The sequence below is a fragment of the Melanotaenia boesemani genome, chromosome 15 (assembly GCF_017639745.1).
Source record: "Melanotaenia boesemani isolate fMelBoe1 chromosome 15, fMelBoe1.pri, whole genome shotgun sequence".
Taxonomy (NCBI): domain Eukaryota; kingdom Metazoa; phylum Chordata; class Actinopteri; order Atheriniformes; family Melanotaeniidae; genus Melanotaenia; species Melanotaenia boesemani.
In genome coordinates, this window is record NC_055696.1 from 6,716,771 (window position 1) to 6,734,490 (window position 17,720).

General features: G+C 38.1%; 1 protein-coding gene across 2 annotated transcripts in view; it reads right to left on the reverse strand.

Annotated features, from left to right (window-relative positions):
* The window catches only part of nectin3b (nectin cell adhesion molecule 3b), a 31,558-nt gene that overhangs the window by 1,087 nt on the left and 12,751 nt on the right, over positions 1 to 17,720 (reverse strand). Inside the window, exons 3-6 of one of the 2 annotated variants that reach the window (XM_042009109.1) lie at positions 17,133 to 17,432; positions 16,936 to 17,053; positions 16,354 to 16,505; positions 2,587 to 2,731 (exon numbers count right to left, since the gene is read on the reverse strand). In XM_042009109.1, coding sequence (XP_041865043.1) covers positions 2,587 to 2,731; positions 16,354 to 16,505; positions 16,936 to 17,053; positions 17,133 to 17,432 — 715 coding nt within the window. Of the gene's footprint in view, positions 1 to 2,586; positions 2,732 to 11,611; positions 12,843 to 16,353; positions 16,506 to 16,935; positions 17,054 to 17,132; positions 17,433 to 17,720 lie in introns of those variants that run through there. The other variant, XM_042009108.1, reaches the window with a different exon arrangement.

Here is a 17,720-nt window from a genome sequence, read left to right on the forward strand (position 1 = left end):
GATGAAAAAAGATGCATTTTCTGCAGTTTTACCAGATTTTGCGAGTAAATGGCTATTTTTACTTTCTCTGGTATGACTTCTGCTCTGCTACTAAGTGATAACTGGCTAATCAACAGGATTTCAGATATTGGACTGTATGAGAATAAAGGTGATGGACTTTCACCCATAGTAGTAAATCTGGAGATATGAGACAGCTGTTCCTCTGAACCCCTGCAAGATGTTCAAATCAGAGCCATTTCTCTCATTTACTGAAATCCCTATCCACTACTAAACTGAAACCTAGAAACTGACCTTGGTAATTCATAAAAAGATGTCATGACAGACTTTGATTTTCTACCACTGCGTGTCATTTAATGCTATGCTTCTCTTTTATACATAGATTACAGTTGGTGGTCTCAGTGACCTGCTGTCCTACACTCATGTCTACGTGTGATGAAAGAGATGTACTAGGCTTGCGCCCCCCCCCAACTCATTCCACTGGGACTTCCAGCCACGGTCACACTTAAGATGCTCAGTTTGTCGTGGCATTGACCACTCCAGCACATGGCTGGACAGAGCGTCCTGTAGTGTCAGCGCAGTGATGCAGGGCCCACACCCAGCACGGATGTTGAGCCATAATTCATGCTGTTTACTGCTGCCGTTCAGTCAGCAGGGTCTTCTCAACTCAGTCTGAAACGTAGACTGTAAATGTCCTTCAGATCTCTCTGAAGACTGAGCCGACACTGACGTGAAAATGCAAATATGTGCAAAAGACCATGTGAGAGGAATAAAAAGAAAGAAAGAAAAAGACAAAAGTGTGATTATTTATTGTGTAAAATGACTGAGTGTTTTCATGTGTGACATTTCATACAACACTGACATTGTTTGAGTAAATGAAAAACTAAAAACCACTGAACACAAAATAAACTTAGCACAAAAAGAGTTAGCGTTTGGTTGATTGTTTCTCTCCTTTAATAAGACAAATTGGTGTTGGATTATACATCATTGGAAAGCCTGATTTGCCATCTTGACAACAAGGTTGAACTTGTAAGGACTGAGCTTCTGTGGAATGAGAAAAACAACCAGTGTGCAGTATTCTCCTTTTGCTCTTGGGTTGTTTAGTGGTTTGGATGATTGCACTCCCCCACAGTAATAAGTAAAAAACAACAAATATGGACTATTTTCTCACTTTATTCATTTTACCCTATCAGGGACCTCAGTAGTGTGGAAATGCATCATCACAACATCTTGGCACCTCCTCCTCATGCTGGTCACCAAACTGGTCATATTTTATTGTGATGGCAACCTATTCCTCAACCAGGAGTGGTTGTGTTAGTCACTTAAGTACGTACAGCACACTCAGGCTGATCCCACAGGTGTTCAGTTGGGTTCAGGCAGAACTTGACTCTCATGGATACCACTTGAAGAATATTGCAGGAGATTCTGAAAGAGTTTTTTTGGTGTGATACCCACACATTTAGCTGAGTTTCTAATTCAATAGAAACACAATCCTAACAAGTTATATAGCCTGTTGTAAAGATGACTAATCAGACTTTCTAAGAATGTATAATACAGCAGCAACTGGTTTTATTAAAGGGGTGAAAATATAAACCAAACACAAATTTCTTCGTTTTTTGTGTTAAATTACAAAAACACAGGGGGAGATAGAAAAAAAAAATCAGGGAATACAATGAAAGAAATGTACAATATTTCTTAGAAATGCCTTAACAAAATCTTAATTTTACGTAAAGACGAAAAAAAATGTGTGGTTTTTGTTTAGCTAATATAATCTAATATCTAATATGCAAGTAATACTATAGGAGGGTGCATTGTGAAATATTGGTTTTGATCATATTAGCTATATTAAGATGATAAAATAGTAATATTGTAATTTTTAAAATTATTGATATAGTTTCTTACCTTCCAAATCAAAGCTGAAAAATTCCTATAGCAGTATTTTTTCAAGTTTTATATACATATTGCACTAACATTTTTTAAAGTGCTGCTGGCCGCAGTGATCGTGTCATGATAATCTTAACTCATGACAGCCCTGGTGTGTGTTGTACTGTCAGGGATGGATAAGGAGATCAGCCTGCAACAATGACTAGTATTTAATGGGTGGGAAATTCCTCCTACATTTTTGATTTGTGAACTTTAATGCTTGATACAAGCTGTTAATTAAATCCTGTAGGATTTCATCTTTGTGCACTGGAACAACAAAGGATTTTATCCAGTCCGGTAGCTTTGCATCTGTCACATATTTGGAGGAGACACAACAGATGCACAGGAAAAATGGCATAAACACACAGAAAGCATTTCATGACAGTTGCAGGACTCTGTCGGAGTGTGTAAATAATTTAACCTCAAAGTTATTGTTTGTTCTAAAATTAATGTGACAGCTCATTCAGCCTGTAGACAGGCAGAAAAAAAAAACAGGACAAAGACTTGCCGCCAAGACAGGAAGCCTCCCTGCTCCTAGACAAGCATCTCTGCGGCGCTCTCCAGAGTAGCAAAGAAACAACTCCCTGAACCGAGCACTGGGCTTCAGTCACTTCCTGACGTATTATGGCATCATGGTAGACAGCATGAATTATTTGTCATACTTACACTTTGTCAGTGAAGGTTGTTGGAGGGGTTTTGCGAGCAGTGACGATCACAATCGTGAAGACAGTGATGAGGAAGAGGGCGAGAACTGCACCCATGACAGCTCCGGCCACAGTGATGGAGTTTGACCTCTCCGCTTGAGACTGGTCTGAGACAGAGTAGAGAAAGAGACTTCCAGTATATCACAAAGTACAAGAGACAAAAATAAATAAATAAAAAAACAGTCACAGTACAACTATTTTTAGATCACTAGTTCCAGCTCAACTTGTATCCAATACAAGTGTAAACAAGAGCAGCTTGGACTAAGATATACAAAACCAACACCTCTTCATTTCTGACATTTGCACTGTTAGAAGAAAAGAAAAGGATGCTCCAGTTTGGTGGTTGTTTTCTGAGAAGCATGTGTGAATTTTCTTTTAGTTGTTTGCAATGTGCAATATCTTTTTTTGGCAATTTCTGCAGAAAGTGTACAAACTGTTCTGAGGCATGTTTTCCATTGATATGCTGGTGCCAGTACATTTCTAAAACTGGTTCTCCGCATTTCTACTAATCCACTGAGGAAAGTTGGCATGGGCATGCAATTCAAAACCAGAGCTGAAACCACAAACTTTATTGGTCACTAAAGGGGCAAATGCAAGAAATGCTTCGCTTTTTTAGATGAAAAATTTAAGTAATATGTTTATGAGCTGGTTGCTAGAGAAAAACACATAAACACAACACAATGCCACAGCAATCTGACCAAAAACGACTCTAAAGAGGAAACAAAGCAGCACTAGTACCACACAAAAAAAAGCAAGACTGTCATGTTAGGGTTAGGGTTAAAGTTTAAACACATTAAAGTCATTAAAGTTTAAAATATATCTGAGTATCTTAAAGTGTCATAAAATTGTCTCTATGATTAAAATGTATTTTGAGATTTTTTTTAAAAGGAGAATGAGACCATCCCAGTGTTTGCACTGTGAATTTTAGGCTTATTAAAATGATTTACATAGCAGTTATTAATAATATGATTGGAAATAAAGTTTTTCAACACTGATGCTAACACATCTAATAGAAAAGTGCATGGAAATATACATTACAAATATAACATCTTTAAACTTTAACACAATAAACCTCTTAGGTTCAAATTGCTTACTTTTGCATTCTCAACTCTGATAAATATGGATGAATTAAGCTCTTTATATATCTAAGTATTTGCTGTTAGCAAGGGTTATACTTCCTGCCTCATAAGTCTATTTAAACCTGTCAGGCTTATTTCTATTATTTTGTTTTGTGACAGTATGATAACACTAAATATGAAAGGGGACTGTATGAAGAGGTAAAAAAGCCACTTGCATTTGTACAATTTTTTTTTAGAAGAGAAAAAAAACAAGTGAATGTGCAATCAGTTCACAGGGTAATTACCAAAACTTTGACAAAAAGAGAGGAGAGTGAGTCTGCAGATGATTGTCAGCCAATCAATTGGGTCCTCCAAGCAAATAACACACAACTATAGCCTCAGGACCATGGTGTGGTCGCTGCCACATTGCCCAAATGTGTCTTTATAAATACAGGGAGGGAAAACAGTTTTATAGGAAAGTAATCACATGTACTAACATGCATGTGTGGCTGGATCAGCTACCAAAGATGAGAGAAACTTGCACACAGATGACTTACTACATGGTCGAGGATGCAATAAGCAAAAGAGAATTTCTTGGTTGAAAAGACATTCAAAATATAAATGAATGGTTCATAGATGTCTGAGGTGAAACTGGGTTAAATTTGAAAGTTTTGTAGATGTTTAGGTCAAATTAAAATGTTGATTAAATACATATATTAAGCCAAGATTTAACCAGGATTAGTAATATGAACCTGAAGGACCAATATGGAGAGTAAACTCAAGACCCTCTACTTAAAAGTGTTTTTTGGAGACCAATGAGCAAACAACTGTGAGAAGGATTTCAACACAGCAATGTTAATGAGGGAGAACATTTTATCTGTACTGTATTCAGAAAAGTTTAATCATATTAAATGGTTGCCGTGTTTTTGCATTCAACTGTCTTCTTTACCAAGTCCTGGAAGTGTGTTGTCATTTAATCTAAAACCTTATTTAGTTTTTTATTCTTATTCATTTACCTGGAAATAAAACTCCTGACATTTAAAATAATTTCCATGTCAATGTATGGAGACAGAATTGACCAAACAAAACAATTATAACCCATATTTGTGTCTAATAAATCTAAAGGTTGTTTGAATTGATTTAATGTGAGCGGTTTCTCAAGATTAAGGGGATTTGGCAGTGTTTTCCAAATGTATACTTTATTTCAAAGTTCATTATGGACAGTGGGGACATAGGTAGATTATTGGCACAAAGAAATTTTTATTTATTTAACACATGAATTAGTTAATAAAGACTAAACTGTTTGGGTTAAATGATCTAAATCTAGCAGATGACATGCATGGCTAGTTCTGGTACTTTTGTGACCGATATAAATCAGTATATAACTTGGGAACAGATCAAGAACAGATTTATAAAATAGAATATTCCAGTGTTTGAGTCTACAAGAGAACAAAGAAAACCATTCAACCCTTGCATACAGTATGTAGTTGTTTTGATCAGAGCTTTAAGACTTGTGATGAACCTTAGTGCATGATGGTAGACTGTATCCAGACAATGTAAACATTGCAAGATGCGTGTATTTACTGTATGTAACCCTCACAAACAAGTACAGATATAGAAGTGGTGGCAACAAGTCACATTAAATTAATCTAACTGACATGTCTGTGTAGACCACTTTTCAGCCTCCAGTGAAATATGAAGTCTCCATGTTCATCAAGTCATCTTCATGTCACCTTGGAACTGAACAAAGTGGTTAATGGTTTTAGCATGTTGATGTTAAAACTGAATTATCAGGGTGAAAATAATCTCCTCCAGACTGGAAAACTGCCTGGTTTTGAACAAAATTCAAAAGTGAAATCCCAGTTTGTGCTCTCTTGGATTGATTTCAGGTCATATATTTACAGCTGTTTTTCTTTTATACATTATTTAGTTAATAAAGACTAAACTGCTTGCTTTAAAAGTGATCTAAATTTAGCTGAAGACATACATGGCTAAATCAGGGCTACAACTAGATGCTAACACTGAATGATGTGATACTTATAAAAGTCTGTGCGTGCATAAAGATGCAATATCAAATAAATATTGATAGTATGACAAAATAAGACTACCTCAAATTTAACCAAATTCAGTCAAATCGCTCACATCGTTTTTATTTTAGGATGAATCAACTCATCTACATCTTCTACATGGTTGTTTCTCAGGCTTTTATCAACATGTGTTTTTATGGTGCGTGTTGAATTAGTTTTGTTACACCATATGCCTGCATATGCTGCATGCTGTCCACTGAGGGGGGATTAGGATTAATCGTGATTAAGATGCATTAAACCGAAACAGAATGGCAAGCTTTGGCCAATCAGGAGTAATGTGTAAAACTGAGAATGTGGGACATTGAAGGAAGTGCAGGACAAAGGAGGACAAAGGGGGTGGGGGTGGGGAATGTTCAATTTCTCTTAATTTAGCTGCTAAGGTGATGGGAGGGGGTGGGGGTGGGGGGGATTTGGGATCAATAAAGTGCTGAGATGCGAATTCTAAATAACAGTTCAATTATAATGCAGACCAACAATTTGGGGGTTTCTGAGCTTGTCCCTGAAAGCCACTTCTTCCTGTGCTCCCACTCCCCCCCTTCTCCATTCATCCTGTCCTCTAACACTTAATAACCATTCGATTACCTTTGATGGCCAGTGAACTATAACAAGGCCTCTTAAGTTGATCAAATTCCTTTAAAAATGTAGTTTATAAAGTCAGCTGCCTTTATAGACATTTACAGGCACCTTCACAGTTAGACAAAGCACATAGAAACTCCTCTAAACCCACAATGCATGAAGCACTATGAAGAGTTCAAGGATGAGTTTATCTCAATATATTTATTTAAAAAAAGGAGCTTGGAGAACTGCATTAAAAAAATCATAAAAAAAAAAAAATCAAGATTATTTGGCTCAGTTATACTCATGTTTTTTTTTTTTTTTTTTTTTAGTTTTTCCTGCCCTTTGAAGATTTTTTGTTTCAAATACCATCAGCTCTGGAGGGGCTTGGATTACTGGTGTTAGTGGTGATCAGCTGTCCCCACACTGGGATTTAGCTCTAGATTTGGCTCCTTTCTGTCCCTTGCAAGTCTCTCCCACTTCAGCACTTTATCATACCAACACCATCACTGTGAAGCCAGGAGAAGTGCAAGCTGTTGCTTGGAGAGGTCAACGATGCAGACCGACGTATAAATTAAACAAAACGTACTTTGTGGCCTGAGCCAAGGTAAAGGAGTGAGTAAAAAAAAAAACATTAGGGTCGCACTTTTGCTGAAGCAACAGACCTGAGGGGGAGGAGAGGCTGGTGTATGTGGGCAAGAGAGATTAGAGTGCTGTTTAAAATTTTTGCAGTTTTACAATGGTGACAATTTCATGCCACCTCTTCTGGGGACTTGATATCAAAGTCTCTCCCTCACACACACTTGAGTGCTGCATCCCTCTGCGCTGGCTGAGACGTTTGCTCACTCCTTTGTGTGTTTTGAAAAGTATCCTTGGAAACTGTTGTGTCGCAGGCGAAAAGCAAATCTGCTGATCTTTTACACAAGTGTCTCAAACAAATTCAAGCATAGCTGGCTGACATCATCACAGCTACTGAGTTGCTCCTGCATTTATTTTCAGACTGATTGCGACCTACTTCAAGGTCAGACTGACAAGTGCTATGACCACGATAAGATCAACAGAAGACAGACAGGTCAGCTGAAATGTAAAGTTTTAGGGGGGAGCGCGTATTGAGGACCTGTAGTGTGAGCTTCACAATGTCAAGGTCACTTTGGCAGGTTATGCCCTCATAGCCAGAATAGCGCTCTGAAAAGCAGCAGGGCATAATGAGCCATTTTCACTTCCAGTAGCCAATTCTCTCCTTTTGTGCTCTGCCTTTCACAGCAGCATGTTTAACCTCTCAGCTCCATGCCACATCCCTCTCTTCTCGGCTTTTTGTGGCCAGGTAGAGCTTGTAGGAAGACAGCCTCCATCAGCAGCTCCAGAAGAGCTTGTTGCCATGGGGACAGTCAATGGGCTGGAGAGTGGGGACTTTGGGCCAGTCGGAAACACTCAGCAGTTAATTTTACCACCTGGTAGACATTGGGAGAAAGACACAGGGGTGGGAGCATGGTGGATTCACAAAGGAGAAGAGCTGTAGGGGATAGTGAAGGCCTCTCTGTCCTGAAACAAAGCAAACTGGGACTGGTAAAGGCAACACAGGAGGTGCTGTGTCAAACCCCCTGACCATAGGAGAACCAGAAGAAATAAACAGTTTAGTCATAGAGTATCCAACTAAATGGCAAAAACAATAAATTAACACTTTAAATCAGCCTTTGTTCCTGCAGAGTGACAGAAATCAGATAAAGTGAGAGGAGGAAAAAAAGAAGAAGAAAAAATTTTTTTTGAATTACATCATGCGTGGCGTCCCAAATATGCACACTGGATTTGGGTGGGTGGGGGTGGGGGGTTTGCAGCAGTATGTGTTGGGGAGCTAGAGATGATGTCATTTATGGATGAACAAAGAGGCTGAGACTGAGCAGTCTGAGTAATGGCAAGCTGAAAAAGCTCCAGAGAAAAGAACACAGGTGCTAAGGTGCTTTATTGAACAAAGAATCTCAAAAGGATTGACAAAATAATGCTTCACTGTTGTCACTGATATTTTTTTTCCTTCTACAAACTTACATTTTCTGCTTTTATATATATATATATATATATATATATATATATATATATACATACAGACAAAATACCAAAAAGATCACAAAGTGCTTTTCATGGACAGTGTGAGACTGAAGGTTTTTATTCAGTCATTTGAACAACAGTGACTCTACAGAAACTAAAACCCCTGACAGATACCTTTGAAGTAGAGAAGATGTAACTAATTTTACATCCAAATTCAATCAAGCTTGTGTTTGTGTTTTTTTTATGCCTCTAAGTTTGCAAATATACTGCGTCATTTACTCTTCTGGTACAGTCCCGGTGATAAAGACAGAAAAGTGACCATGGCACTAAGAATTCCTCCTGATACAAATTGAAATTAAATTAAACCTGCAACACAAATCTCAGAGCAACAAAACAGGTCATCACATCAATAAGTAAAAAAGAAAAATTTACGTATCTAAGGCACTAGTTGTACATTTCTCAGGGTAAAGATGTTGATGACATATCTCGATGCAAATGTCCGTACAAAACAACTTCATTAATCCAGGTGCAAGGCTCAAAAGTGACGAGCCGAGCAAAAAATAGATATTGATTAGAAGAATTTCCGTCTTAGTGCATAGAAGCAAAACAAAGGGGTTCAGGCTGCCGTGCTTCCTGTCATTTTCTGCATTTGTGTGAAAAAAACTTGAATAAATACTGATCGGCAGGATGCCCGCCCCCCCCACTCAAAAATAATATACCTATAATTTACTGGTAAAAATGAAGCTGGGCAGATGACAAACTGCCAACTGTAATTTCATCTGGACATGAAAAGGATGCGAAGAAACACGTTCTCAACATCCAATCATCCTGATAGAACGGGATGAAGCTTTGAGAAACATCTTCACATCTTACCCGATACAAGAGGAGGAAGGATATTTCCAAACACCTCTGTGGTAGTAGGATGACAGCAGCAATCTTAGATAGAAAACGGGCATATTAACGCAAAACATTTGCCTTTGATAAATAATATCAATCCTTTATTTTTTTAAATGTGAATTATCAGGTTCAAGTTACTGAAATGTGCACCTTCTGCCTTTAGAGCTTATTTACGTTATGCGCAGTATTGAAACTAAATGTACTGCAGTTAGGACTCTTCACTGTGCTGCAGTGGTTCTTCATCAAATGGCATGATGATAACTGCAGCCTATTCACTGCACAAAATTCACAACTGGACAAATAAGACAATTTCCATTTCAACAAATGCAATATTTAAAGTATCTTTTTTCTGTTTCAGGCTACCCTGTACACAACTGTGATACATTAGTTATTCATATAAGCTAATGATCAGTTGTCACTGGTCCGTAATACTGAAGTTAGACATCAAACTCCTATTTCTAAACACAAGTTAAATAAATATTTGGCATCTGGCAGCAAATATTGTATAAGTGATCACATTACTTAGGTTGCCATGAACTCACAACTAGTGCATATGAAAGAAATTGTTGGATCTCCCTCATGCAGTCTAGTAAATAGGTGCAAGTGCCAAAATACTATAGATTTTTTAACTGTATACAAAAACTGAAATTCATCTTTACATCCATAATAGCTTTGTCAATATTTGACACCTGAACTACTGGGGCTCTATAGCCCAATGACACAAGTTTAAATTACAAAAAGAAAGAAAAAAACAAAACAAAACTTTCTCCTTAGTTCAGTCACAGTACTTGGTACATCCTGCAAGGTTTCATGATTGACAATAAAAAGAGACTGGTTACAAATGAACAGACATTTCTTTGTTAATACAGTCTAAATATATCTGAGAAAAAAGTGTATAACTAAGATTTAACAAGTGTAGCAGAGCATTTCTAATCTCTGAGTAAAAGTGCAAATAATTATAAGAACAAAAACTAACCAAATCTGTCTATATAATTTCTTTTTAGAACTGGAAATTAAATATTTAACAAGACAAACAAAACATTTAAGCAAGAAAGAGCATCAGATTATAAATCTGACAACCTTGTTATAACCTACTTCTCAGGTTGGAGACGTTGAATCATCAGTGTGGAAAAATGTACCGGCTGAAAAATGTCTTTGTGCAACAAAATACTTTGTGACTAGGAGGCCAGGGTATGATGGCTGCCTGCTTCAAACAACACCCTGCTGGTAGCGCTCTTCAATTTCCTAAGAGCCCTGGTTTGGTTCCAGTGTTCAAATTCTTAAATAGACCCATCATCATCTGATAGACAAAAGAAAAATGTGGACATATGTGGCCAACTAATGAGTATAAGTTACCTGAATCTCTTCCCAGAATTCAGTAAATCCCACAAAGGGATTAAACTGAATAAACATTATCCCTGTTGCAACTTTAACTTAGACAAATGTGTGGTATTTCATGCATATTAAGACTTGACCTGTATGACAAGCTCAGTCTGTTACTGTGCACCATTCATGCAGGTCGCTCACTTGCTCCCTCTCCATCCCTCTCCATCCCTCCCTCCTGGTGATAAAAGATGAGCTGAAGACACGCAGGAGAAATGCTCTTAAAGTTCACACATTACTGGGACATTCAGTGGTCAGGTCCTCAAGCACTAAATTCTTACATCATGACTTCTAGAAGTGAAGAGGCTGCAGAAAACAAACAGGCAAATGAGTCAGCTGAGATCTGCAGAAGGTAGTGCACTGCTTCTTGTACAGGCCATCAGTCATAAAGGGATCAAGATTAGTCAGGCAGATAAATCCTCTTAAATAAATTAGTCCATTATACTGGGCTGAGATTTGGGAAAAGAACATTTAAATCCAATGAATTTACCTGGAGTTGTGGGTTCTACATCATTAAAAATTGGTATATTTCTTTGATAAATTAAATTGAAATTCACACTTAACACCCATAACACTCTAAAGAAAATTTATCTTAAAAGTTTTACATTTGAATGTGTTACAATAATCAAAAGTAGTAAACTATTCTCTACCTCAGCAAAATCCTTCAGTCTAGTTTTCAGAATACACACCTTTTCAGCTCTAAAGCTAAATTAAACAAGGTTAATGGCAGATTTCTTTATGATGCAAATTCAAAGATGCAGCATATAGAAAGAGTGAAAAAGTGATGGTGAAACTGCTTTAAGTTTTAAATTTAAATTAAAAATTTACTTGTCTTTTTAATAATTTGAATTCTTGTAAAATTCTGTGTAAAATGTGGATATTAAGTATAAATAAAAAAACACTAAAAAAGTAAAAAAAAAAAAAAAAAAAAAAAAGAAAAAGTAAAACTAATTACCTTCTGGGGAAAAAATCTAAAAAAAACTAAAAAAAATATGTAGAATTATAGGAACCCTCCTGAAGTTTTCAGAAGAATTTTATGAAGTAAATCCATAATTTCAAACAAAGTTTGGTGGGTTGGTGTGCAATGAGCAATCACCAACTTCACATAACCAAAAACATTGATTTTGTAGAAACTAAAAAAAAAAAAAAGATACCCAACAGTCATCTGGAAGCTGTCAGGGCCTCAATTCAAAACCCAAGTGATGCTAAATTAACTGTGCAAGTCCATGTAGTAAGGCAGCAACAGCACATACAGTAATTTTTCCATTCATTTCTACACGTACACACGCGCACACAAAGTACTAACGAGTTACTTGTGTAGGCCAACAAACTAGTTAAACAGTCTGTTTTTGATGTGGACAGAGTACAAACATCCTGTCTCAAGCGTCAACCCGAACCCTTGGACAGAAAAAAAAACAAACTAGCCTAGTTGAGGTGTGTGTGAACACAGGAGAAAAAAAAATTGTTTTTTTTTTTATATTCAATAAACAAAACCCTTGTTGCTCTGCCCCTGCAGAATCTTGTAGCTTGTCAAACATACCACTCCCTACGTGAGATGACGGAGCCATCTGTGTGAGACACATAATCCCCCTCAGCCCCACTATTGTAGCAGTCCTCTGACAGGTAGGGGGAGTCGTTTCCTCGTGGTTTAGGCGGGTGAGGGTACCGGCTACATCTGGCCGGCTGTGGACTAGAATACTGCTTGTGTTCATGATGATGATTCTGTTGCTGGCGACCGCTCTCCCTCATGGCTCTTGTGTACCCATTAATGGGATACTCTTCTCCGTTGTAGTTTCTATGTTGACGACGGTCGCGTTCATGTTTCAGCTCACGGTCGCCCCACTCCTCTCGATCGTGGTCCCGACTGCAAGAGTTGCTGCCAGATTTGGTAGGACGCAGTTCATGCTGTGTCTGGGCCTTTTGGAGATCATTGGGACCCAGGCACTGCTTGGTGTAGTAGTTGCCATGAAAAGACTGCTGTTTCCGTAGGTAACATACGCCAACCAGAGACAACAGCAGTAGCAGGAACAAGGCCCCTCCCACAGCCCCACCCACAATGGAACCAAGGTTACTTTCAGGCAGGGCTTCGAGTGTGGGGGAGCTCAGAAGGACAAGGTTCTTATCGACCACAAAGGTGGAGGAGGAAGGGCCGGTTAGGACAGGAGCGGTAATGGTGGAAGGCATGATGGGAGGATCTAATGAAGGGAAGGAGGGTGAGGGGGATGGAGAGTGAAAGGGAGAGATGAACAGACAGAAGCAGAGAATGTCAATGCCAGCTACAACAGCATTTCACTAAGAAGGGATAGGTTGACAAAAACATCATCTATACTAGGATGTAAATGCTCATAGCAGCCTCAGGTTTGCAAAGCCATCACTAAGTCCATCATAAAAATATACAACTCGGTGGAAAAGCAACCAGCTGTAGTTCTCTGTACAGACACTCTTTTTTCTGTTTTGTGTTCTACAGGTCTGTTTTCTCAGGGGAGGAATTTAGCTAGTGGCAATGTAGTTGTGGCATTGATTTTTTTTTTTTTAAGGTACAATTCGTCTCACTAAAGTATATGATGAACTGCAATAATAAAACTTTCAATGGGACTCTGAAAAGCATCCCAATCTCTCATGCTTGCACTGAGGAGGAAAGACAAGGGTGGGTAAAATGAGGCATCGATGGGGCATGTGACGAACCGCCAGGACAAAACTACAACATGGCAGGTTTGAGCATCAAGGGTGGGACTTGCACCGCAATTTATGTTGATCCCTCTACTGAAAGAGTGGTTATCTGGTAAATTGTAGGACCTAGGTAGGTGGTGTGACTAGTATTGTACTTACACTTTGCCTTGTTGCAGACAAATGTCTGCTGTGGCAGATGAGGGATATTAAAAGTGTGACCCTGCACACTTATAATGGAGCTATGAACTGGAGCTAGGATGCCAACGACAGTCCACCTCTGCTGTGTGTCACTGCCAACAAACTGAGCAGGAGAGATTTTTGTCGTGATGTAAACGTGGTCCAGCAAGCAAGTTTTGCTGCTTAAAGTGTCTTATATCTAAGGTTAATAGTTGTGGTTGCATTAAACATTAATTCAACTTCCAGTTCATGCTTTACTTGCTTACTAAATTATGAAAATAAATACATATCACAGCTTTTTATTTGATCCAGGAATGAGTTACAGCTTAACTAGATTAATTGCTAAGAGCTTGAAGTGATGTGTGAAAAAGGGCAAAAATCATAATGATTTTTGTAACTGATACTGATATCACAATCGTCAATATTTTTTTACAGGACCAGTCAAAAGTTTAGACAGTGTAGAGAGTTTAGTTTGTGTCCAAACTTTTGACTGGTGCTTGTGTACTTGAGAAAATTATATCCCTTTTTTAACCTTTACACTGGTGTTTCTATTTAAGACTGATTTTTAACTTAAACATAAGAATAAATCAAAAGAAATAAATCAAAACATAAACAAGTGGGGGAAAAACAAAAAAAATGATATATAAAAATATCAGGACTGATGTAGGGAGGACTACTTCTAAATAAGAATGTGCTGTATTTACAAGAAAATACCTGAGAGCAACATCAATAAATCTCTTAACTACAGAAAACACATGGCTAATTTACATCTTGCAGATGGTATTTACAAGAGCCATTTCTAAAGTACTATTTCTAAACATGTTTAAAACACAAAGGATGCACTACATTATGTACATTAGAAATGAATAAAATAAGAAAGGTTGAGCAGATGCTTGTGTAAGAGGCGCATGTTACCACAAAATCAATGTAACAGCTTCCTTTTAGTATTAAAAGCCTCATTGTCCATGTGAGCCTGTGTGTGCACATTAATGCGTAGGATTTAATCTCATTTTTAGATTTTCTCCTCTTCATCTTCCAGTTAGCGTCACCATAATTAACATTGTTGTTGTTGTTTTAATATTGCTGCTATGGACGGATGCGTCAAATAAAATGAGATAAAAATAAAAACATAACCACCCCTGGGAGCAGCTTGGGGGCTGATGTGACACAGGGACAGACGTGTGACTCAAAACTGTGGATGTTTGTGTCACAGATTTAAATAAAGAATTTTTAACTCTTACAAATAACGTCAAACATTGTTTTTGTCCTAGCTGAATTCTAATCATGAGCAAAATTTAAACAACTTTTGATTAAGTGGATATGTTGACTTCTAACGGTTTAAATTAAAACTACACCTTCTGCTCTATGAAAATTGGTTAGAGTGAAGACTTTCTATCCTCCACCTTGCACTTGAATGTAAAATGTGCTCAAGCAGGCTGTATTATTTTTAACAAAAATGAACAAGTGTGAACTCTGCTAATATTTCACAGACCATTACTCAGAATAATGCTTCTTGTTTATAAATAACCAGTACCATGTATTCATTATAAGTATTCTCTGCATGACATGAATATGTTTTAGTAACTAATACACTGGAGTTTGAAGCTGAGTGAGAACAAACCAAAGGTTCCTGATGAGATTAAAGATTCATAAAGAGTGTCTTGTACACGAGTCATAAATTAACTATAATGTTTAGGGCCTCACATGACAGGCACAATAAAAAGTATTTAGAAAGACTAAAATTGCTATAACTGAAAGTGTTTTCACATTTCTTCTGGCTAAAAGGGATTGTTCTTTACACATAGATATCCAACCATGTGCACATTCAGGTATTTATTTTCTTCACTAAACAAAGAACACCAGCATGTAAATGTGAATTAGTGCTTATACCCACAGACAGACAAGCTAAAGGCTATAATCATAAGCAGACAGCAATGGAAAGAATCTGAGTCAAAAAGCTTTAATAGCACTTCAAAATTGCTCTCCTACTTTCACTTTGATTGAGGACCAGATGTGAGGTAAAGATTCTCAACTGAGTGATCTGAAATATGAAGTCTCCAAGTGTATAAACTGCACAACTTCATGCAGAAGCAGTGAACTGATGCAAGCACACTCACAACAACACATACCATGAGGGGCACACTAACATGTGTAAGCTTGTGCACACCCATGCAGGTCCTCTCAAAGGAAAATGAAATATGGATGATAAATAATAAATAGGAGTTGAAAAGGACTAGTTAATGTTTTATGAATCTGGGACATCATCTCACAGTGAGGCTGCAGGCTTTTGCCTTTTACTGTATGACACATGCAAAAATAAAAGAAACAAAAAGAAGGCAAGAAAGATGAAAAAGGAAAAAAAAGTATATATATATATATATATATATATATATATATATATATGTATGTAAACCACATCATGATCAGAACTTCACCCAAGGACAGTTTGCACAGGAGCATGCTCATCACTGACATCAGAGAGACATGACATACTTATGACACCAAGCCAGCAGGACAGAACGGAGGCAGAGCACCGTGGCGTAAAGAGGCCTAAAATATCAGCAGCCGTTTGGCCCAGGAACTCCCTGTTTAAACATCTGGAGACCTTATGTTAATCAAGACTAAATCACCATGCAATTAATACCAGGTCTAACATCAGTGCCAACATATTGTAGCTATGGGTGATTTTGCAATAGGACTGTCAGTGTGTACACAACGGGTGAGTGTGTCACATTTCAGCTTGAAGGACAATGTCACAGGCAGTGATACCCTCTATGACGTGCATGCATGCACAGTGCTTCCTAAGGGAAGAGAAAGCAACCGGAGTCAGCTGTGTTCCGGTGTGTATACTCTGCTCACCTTGTATGAGAATGCGCACATCCCGACTGCGGAGGTTGATGTCATTGGCAACCTCACACCTGTAAACTCCCGAGTCATTTCGTTGGAGGGGGCGCAGGAAGAGCAAAGTGCTGTTTATAACTTCAACCCCTTCCGGCATTTCACTGTCCAATCTGGGATACACAAAAGATAAAGAGTTGGATATTTATGAGTAGTGGCTACAACAAATATCCTAATGTAATCATGTAAGTGTACTACTTTATGTAAAATACCTGATAAAAAACAGTTTGAAACGTTTATGTTAAAAATTTTGGACAAGTAAAAGATTTAAGTGGCAAAACTAACAATATTCCTCAGATGCTCATGGCTTAGCATGCCTTGTGAAGTTACCCTAAATCTAACATTATACATGAAAGGCTTCATGGTGCTGCTTAGCTCAAAGCTCTGAAAGCTTATCAAGAGATTATTAAAGAATATTCTGCTTGGTATGCCTTTAAATACTCATGTGTACAGTTATAGGCTATGGCACTTTCACTGTCCTTCCTGTTGGGTCAATTTCAGCTAAACTGTAATACAAAGACATATACACAAACGCACACACACCTGATCCACCGAAAGTGATGAGCTGGAGGGTTTGCATTGCCTTTGCATGTCATTTGAACATTTTCACGGCCAACATACCAGTCTCCATCATACCCCAAAACCGAGATATCAGGAGCAACTGTAGACAGGAAAACAAAAACTCCATCACAATAAAATCTACTCAGTATCTTTTAGTTGTTGTGTATAAAGGAACCTACACTGCACATTGAGCTGGTAGGGGATCCTGAAGTCACTCTGCAGAGCAGGATGGCGGACCACACAAGTGAGTGCGTGGCCCTGGACGTGACGTGTGGGCTGCCAGATGTAGCGCACTTGTGTGCTGATTGTGCCATTGACATCATCAAAAAGCTGCACTTCTGACTGGCCAAAAAGGTTGGACTCCCACGACACCTCAGCAGGGGGCCGTGCTCGTTCTGCGATGCAGGTGGCCACCACAGTTTCATTGCCACCATCGATCAGGGCGGTTGAACCAGCAGACACGTATACCTTTGGCTCAACTGTTTTTGATAAAGAGAGAAAAAGGTATAACAACAAAACTAAAATTGGACATTAAAATTTCAAGACCCTTTTGGGGTTATTTTACTGAGTTAACTGCAGTGTTTGAAATGTTTACATTTCATTTCTGTTTGTGCTGCATTATTAAACTACTTTCCCATCACTTCTGGCATTCCATTACAAATGACTTCAACACATCATTAACAAATCCAGCCACCCCTGTGATCTGTTCTGTGAAAGCAAACTGAATGAGTTAGTATATTGCATCTCTGAGTGTGTGGTGACAACCT